At 36.2% G+C, this 7505-nt stretch overlaps 1 protein-coding gene across 1 annotated transcript; it reads left to right on the forward strand.

Moving 5' to 3' along the window:
• Positions 1 to 1631: 1631 nt before the first annotated feature.
• Positions 1632 to 2968, forward strand: lbx1a (ladybird homeobox 1a; the record flags this gene model as incomplete). Its single annotated transcript, XM_079842229.1, has 2 exons — positions 1632 to 1956; positions 2484 to 2968. 2 exons carry the CDS (start codon positions 1632 to 1634, stop codon positions 2966 to 2968), a joined length of 810 nt encoding a protein of 269 aa, XP_079698355.1.
• Between the last annotated feature and the right edge of the window lie 4537 nt (positions 2969 to 7505).

Consider the following 7505-nt stretch of genomic DNA (forward strand, 5'->3'; position numbering starts at 1 on the left):
TTGAACTGTTAGCCTATAAACTGTTGTTATGATTAATGTTTTTGCCGAATTACTCGCTGCAAGAATAAATAGCATAATTAACGATTAATAGGCTATTATGCAAATTATATAAATATAAAGTATTGTTGTTAAACAAAATGAATAGCCTATTTTCTTGGAATGCATTTACTTAAAGAACATTTAAACAAATGACTAACAAAGCAGCAAAAAAGGAAAACTTTCTGTAGTGGAGCTATAGTCTACTAACCAACAAAACGCACTGTTTTCTCATGCTGTAGATCAGCCTTTATCCGCCGTTCGCGGCTGTTATCCGATGTCCCTCGTGGTGAGCTTCAGCCTTATTCTGCCAATTTAACCGAGGCCTCGTTACGCTAAAGTAGGCTACACGACGGAACAATGCAAAAACAATAATTAGACGCTTTAATCAATGCACTAATTATCTGAAATGAATATGCGCCAAAATTTCAGTCGGTTGTAGCCTAATGAATTTTATTTATTATAATTAAGTTAAAATTAGCTACATGGTTTTAGTTTTATTTCTTTGCTGCTGTAAGTTTACCCCCGTTCCACGTAAACCGACGAAAAATATATCCCATAATGCCAAAAATACCGGGGATTGAACAGCAGTCGATTTTTAGAGATGAAATATCTTACTGCTGATGTGAGCTGGCCCTTTGAGCTTGAATTATGGCAAAGAAGATTTGGTGCAGCTGAAGGGGACGATCTCTCTCTCTCTCTCTCTCTCTCTCTCTCTCTCTCTCTCTCTCTCTCTCTCTCTCTCTCTCTCTCTCTCTCTCTCTCACCACACACACACTTATTTTGTAAGTATAAGCCGTGATATACTAGCTACCTGACTCTAAAATACATTTTGTAAACAAACTATAGAGAATATACATTTTTAAAGCGCACTTTTTTTGTTGTTGTTTAAAAATGTAGTTTTACTGCAAGATTCGACAGCTTGCTGAATGTATTTTTTTCTGATATTTAGGCTAATTCTACTTTAAATATTTTACCAAAAATGCAAATGGGCTATATTACAATAAAGTGGTACAAATGTAAATAAGAACGAAGAGAATATCGACAAATCATTAATTTGTAGTAAAGAGTGGAAGCGTTAAGTGTAATCCGGCTGAGCTCCTCCTCCCGGCCATGCCCTCTAATTAACGGGGCTCCTTTCCTGCTAAAGTCTGCATCGGACTGCAACATAGTCAAAGAGCAAGAGGGAGAGAGAAAGAAAGAGAGAGGGAGGGAGAGAGAGAGAGAGAAAGTGCCACTGGATGTAATTGATTGTCTTGCTATCAAGAATAACTTGTTAGTAATAGTCAATTCTGGCTGCTTTTGAGGCTGACTGTTTCCACTGAAGCATCAGAGGTTGTCAGGCTGCTTCTCACTGAAGCTCAACCGTTATCCTGGAGCTGAGGACAGCAGACGTGGCTTTTTAAAGAAAGACTGAAAGTTCTCCAACCCTGCGGCAAAAGCAACAACATGCTGCTGATCGGCTACATTTAATTCCACGGATTTGGGGATATCTTCTCATTCAAGTTGCGCTCGATAGTTTTTATAAACTGAGCTGTTGCGAGTTCGAAAATTAAAAAACGAGCATATTTTTAAACAAGCTAAAAAGACAAATAATGACCTCCAAAGAAGACGCAAAAGGCGCCTCGGTTGAGGATCGAAGGCGCAGTCCGTTGGACCATCTTCCTCCACCTGCTAACTCAAACAAGCCTCTCACTCCGTTCAGCATAGAGGATATTTTAAACAAACCATCAGTCAAGCGAAGTTACACGATTTGCGGCACGGCGCACCTGCTCTCGTCCGGTGAGAAGCACCCATCCACGGGCCACCCCCTCTCCAACCGCGCGCTGCTCACCCAGACATCTCCACTGTGCGCCCTGGAGGAACTCGCCAGCAAAACCTTCAAGGGACTGGAAGTCAGTGTTCTACAAGCGGCAGAAGGTAAACAAAAGGCCCGCTGTGTGTGCAAAAATGTGTTCACGCTGTCAGATTTGGATATGTTTTTAGGGACACTATTCCTTTAGTCTATCACTCAAAAATGTTTTCAACAGCTGAAGTGAAACTCATTGTAGTATTTTTTACGTTTTATTTTTTTAAACGCTTGTTTTTGGTTTAAAAGATTATCGAATGCATTTGTTAAAATAACCTAAACGAAGCACAAAAATGTGAGATTAATTCTGGGTGCATGGTTAAATTATATATACGTGCAATAAAAAAATATATAAAAACGGCTAAAATATGTGTGCACGTGCAATTACAAATAGGCAAATAATTATCCATATTTTCAGGCCTATTTGTCAATTGAAGCTAAACCTATAAAACTATTTTTAAAAATGATAGTATTATTATTTATATTAATACTAAATATTTTACAGGCCTGTATTTGCTGCCACTCATTCAAGAAAAGTAGCTGGCTCTGAATGCATTTTAATGTCGCTGCATTATTTTTTTTGTTTTGTTCGGTTTAGGAAGAGACGGCATGACACTCTTCGGTCAGAGGAATACCCCAAAAAAGCGGAGAAAGTCGAGAACAGCCTTTACCAATCACCAAATCTACGAATTGGAGAAACGATTTCTGTATCAGAAATATCTCTCTCCTGCTGACCGGGATCAGATCGCTCAGCAGCTCGGGCTCACGAATGCTCAAGTCATCACCTGGTTCCAGAACCGTCGAGCCAAACTCAAAAGAGACCTGGAGGAGATGAAAGCGGACGTGGAGTCGGCCAAAGCAGTAGGCAATGTACCATTAGAGAAAATAGCCAAACTAGCAGACCTAGAGAAATGCGTCAATGGCACTCTCGGAGACTCAATGACCAAGTCTCCATCGCGATTTAATCACGAGCACGAAGACACCAACAAACTCCACATGTCACCATCATCACCATTTACAGACCACACAACGAGCAAAGAGTGTTCAGAAGATGAGGACGAGGAAATTGATGTCGATGACTGATTTTCCTTGAACAGCTTCGGTATTATTTACCTTTTTTTCCCTGAGATGGTCCTCACAATCCATAGAGTTGAAAGTGCCATTAATGCACCAAATGTATTTAATGACTTGTATTAAAAGCAAATATAAAAAAAAGGAAAAAACAAAATCAAAGCAAGCATGGGACAGTTTCTTCAGATCTATTTATGCAGTGGCAGTATCGTAATCATTTAGCCTATTCGTTTAAACAGCTGAAGAGCAATAAGTACATTGATAATATTTCAGACACACACACACACACACACACACACACACACACTTCTAGCACGATTACCCCCGCAGAACTTTTTTTTTTTTACCCGGTTCTGACCATTTGAATGCATGTCTGATTTTGTTTCACGAAATTATTTTAGTTAAAACGACTGCAGATCTTATATAGATATCTCAAAATATTCCGAAAATGAATTCACACGCGCAGCCCCCCTGCGTGTCTCTGTTATGCTGTTTGGCCTATGACTAAATCGTTTGATAAAAGAGTGTATTATAGAACATTTCCTACAAAAGCTATCACAGGAAAAAAAATCGACTTCTCTGATTAAATCTGGATTGTCACATTTTAATATATTTCTTATGGTTTGTATGCCTGTAAGTGCCTTTTAAGCCAGGAAACCATTTAAACCAAGTGTACAAAGTGTAATGTATTTAAATGAAATAAAAATGTCTTTCTCTAAATTTTTGACGTTAGTCTGATAGTCTTATTTATCGTTTTCGAAATGAGCAATCACGTTAATATAAACAAAGCTTGTGTACATTTTAAGTGTTTTTTTTTGTTTTTGTTTTTTTGTTGTTGTTTATCTTTGTAGCCTACTTTTATTTCCTGCACCAACACGCTTTAAAATGAATTGAATGTGTTTTAGATTTGACATTTTACGCTTTTGATTTTCAAAATGGCATAACATGTTTTCCTGTCCCCACGATGTGTTTTCAATATCCACAATGGATGTGTGTGAGAAACAGAAATCTGGATTGATGAATGCGCGCATAAAGGATGCCCAAAAACGCAGGGTTTTTGGCCCGTTTCTCTGCGGTTGAAAGACGCTATTTCCCTGCAAAGTGAAGAGATGCAGTCATTTCTAGCGTAAGGCGTGAAAACTGGGGACAAATGAGCAGTCTCCCCTGATGTGACAAGCTACAATGAAGCATGCTCTGCCTCCCGCGGCTCTCAATACGGAGACAAGCGTGTCCCACCGAATAAAAAGGACACAAACGTTTGGAGGCCATATGGTTTTTGAATTTTCCTCACAATTTTCAGACAATTTGATGGATTGAGCTGGCCTTCTTTTTAAAGTGATTCGCTCAGTTTTCACAAAGGCAATAATGCGCACAGGGGCGAGGGCATCTGGGCCTATTAATGTCCCCTCTTTTCTCTCTTTTCACTCGGCTGTTTTAAACAAGTCAATGAATTACAATGATACTGACTCGTCTTGTTAAGAGGTTGTCTTCTGCCTTTGTTTGTTGAGTGTTTGGCTTAAAATAATAAAGTTACCATTTTGGCTACAAGTAAAAGCGGAGCATATGGCTGGAGTGACACTATTTATGGAATTATAGAGCGAAATTCCTCACGGGGTTTGACCGAGATATTTTTGCATTTACGATTTTTGTTTTTGTATTCTTTGCTAGATGTTTTATTTATATATATATATATATATATATATATATATATATATATATATATATATATATATATATATATATATATATATATATATATATATATATATATATATATATATATATATATATATATAATCGGCCATGTTTTTTTGCACGTTTCTTTTTCAATTCGTAACAGATTTAATAGGCATTTGTGTGTTTAATAAGATCTGTTTAAAGAATGATTTTATATTAATTATTTCTATTAAGTCTAGTCGTGCAAATCTACTAATAATATAAACATTTCTTAAATAATAGCTAATAATTATTATTATAATTTACTTTATTATTATTTACATGCATTTAATTCAGTAATATAATTATTATACACATTCAAAACAAATAAAATATTTTTATAAAAATGAAAGTAGCCTACATTTATACAATTTAAGGTTATTGTTTATTAATTGTTATTAATCTCATACTTATTGTATTATGTGTTTTTGGTTTTTACTCGTCTAGGCCCGCTCATATCCATTGTATAATTTTGGCAAACATCTTTCAGTAGAATTGTGGATGATACAGTCGAGTGAAAAAAACTTTTTTTATTCGTGATTCCATTATTCGTGTTTTGGAATAAGAACATTATTCTGTTTCATAAAAATTAAAGAGCTCCGTCGCAACTATGAATAGACTATTACTATATTTTAAGCAACATGAAGCGGCTGTAATAGCCGGATCAGAGATGATATGCGGACAATGTGATATTTGTCACCGCTCCATTAACATGAGCAGACGCCAGAGTCTCCAGCACTGTCTGCTCATGCGCCTCTTTGCTGCAATAGAATCATCACACACCTTTTGTATATGTGTGTGATTTAACGTTTTCTATCGAACTTTAAACGTTTAGGTTACTTATTAGCCCACACCAAACACACAGACCAGAGGGGCGCATTTAGGGCCAGCTCACAAATGAGAAGACTCCGATGTCCTTATCCAGGGTAAGTCAGTCCCTCTCTCTTCGCGCTGTTTGCACAGGCAGAAAGTGGAAAATGTATATAAGGGCTGCTGATATATCAGGGGCGCGCGAGCTGGTGGGGTTCAGTTCCTTATTTTATGAGGTGTTGTCAAATGTGGCAAAGATAAGTAATACTACAATCTGAAAGAGCATAACGTTGTAATTAATCCCAAAGTCTTAAGTGTATTTCAGCTCAAGAGAGAGAGAAAAAAATCTCTAATTCAATCGTCCGGAAAATTGAAGTTTGATGCATGAGTCCCTGCTGAAACAATGGGGTTTGCAGCCTCTCTCTCTCTCTCTCTCTCTCTCTCTCTCTCTCTCTCTCTCTCTCTCTCTCTCTCTCTCTCTCTCTCTCTCTCTCTCTCTCTCTCTCTCTCTCTCTCTCTCTCTCTCTCTCCTCAAGCATTTACCCTTCCTTTTTTCTGGCTAATTGTTTGATTAGAAAACCAGTGATTTTCTGCATTTATTTTATATATATATATATATATATATATATATATATATATATATATATATATATATATATATATATATATATATATATATATATATATATATATATATATATATATATATAAAATTCCAGATAGTATCTATCTATCTATCTATCTATCTATCTATCTATCTATCTATCTATCTATCTATCTATCTATCTATCTATCTATCTATCTATCTATCTATCTATCTATCTATCTATCTATCTATCTATCTATCTATCTATCTATCTATCTATCTATCTATCTCTTTCACACAGTTAACATTTTAAAAAACTTTTCATCGACTGCATGCGAGACTAGATGTCATAAAAGTGTATGATTCGAGTTGAAAAATTAAGCAGATTAACCTGAGGGGAAAGCTTGATTGATCACTAAATAGGGGTGGATTCCTGTGTTTTTAGTTATAGCGCTTCTGTGGGTCCCCCTTAATACTTCAAACTTCAATTTTACGGACGATTGAACTAAGCATGTCCCTGACAAAATTGATATATGTATTAATTTTCTTTAACTGTTGATTAATTACTCTCCACTGAAAGAATTATACAAGACTTTTTCGCCTCAAATTTGCATATTAATCAAATTCTAGTTGATAATTCAAACGGAAAAATGGATCTAAGGGAGTTGAGGGGCTTAACTCGAAAAATATACCTAGCCAGATATTTTTTTCCCCTCCCTCGCTGCTAAGCTGCGTGTCTAGTGTATTAAAATCAAAGATGCAGAACGAGTTAGCCTGGCTATTTGGTGAAAACAGAAATTGCCTGTCCAGTTTTATGATGTGTTCATGCTGAGCAGGCAGATCTTAATGTGTCCTGTCAAAATGTCTAAGATTTAAAGGGGAAAGAGGCCTATTCAACATAGGAGCTGTGTGTGTGTGTGTGTGTGTGTGTGTGTGTGTGTGTGTGTGTGTGTGTGTGTGTGTTTGAAAGAGAGCCCTGGGAGCAGAGCTTTCATATGTGTAATTTGCCACGAAAATCCCTTTTTTTATCGCCCACCTATGAAGCATGCATGATTACTCATATTTAGACATTTTTCTATTTTCATAGCAGGAGCATATACTTATTTCTTTTGCTATTATTTTTCTTTATCATTTATTATTCACAACAATAATCATTTTTATTATTGATTGATTTATAATTGATTTAGATTTACCCTAAGCGCAAGAGAGATGAAGAGCCTTAATATTGTTTCACCTCTAAGCCTCTTTTTCCTTTATAATAGACATGCAGTTAAGTGTATTTCATTGTTGTTGTTTTCAGCTTATAATTTTGAAGTTGTCATATTGATTTTTTTTCTACTGAGGGACCCCACCTCATCTGCTGCTACATCAGGATATTGTAATTGCATTCTCAACATGTGATACAGAGGAAAATATGAGAAGAAACACTAATTCCGA

Source organism: Gobio gobio, assembly GCF_949357685.1.
Source record: "Gobio gobio genome assembly, chromosome: 18".
Taxonomy (NCBI): Eukaryota; Metazoa; Chordata; class Actinopteri; order Cypriniformes; family Gobionidae; genus Gobio; species Gobio gobio.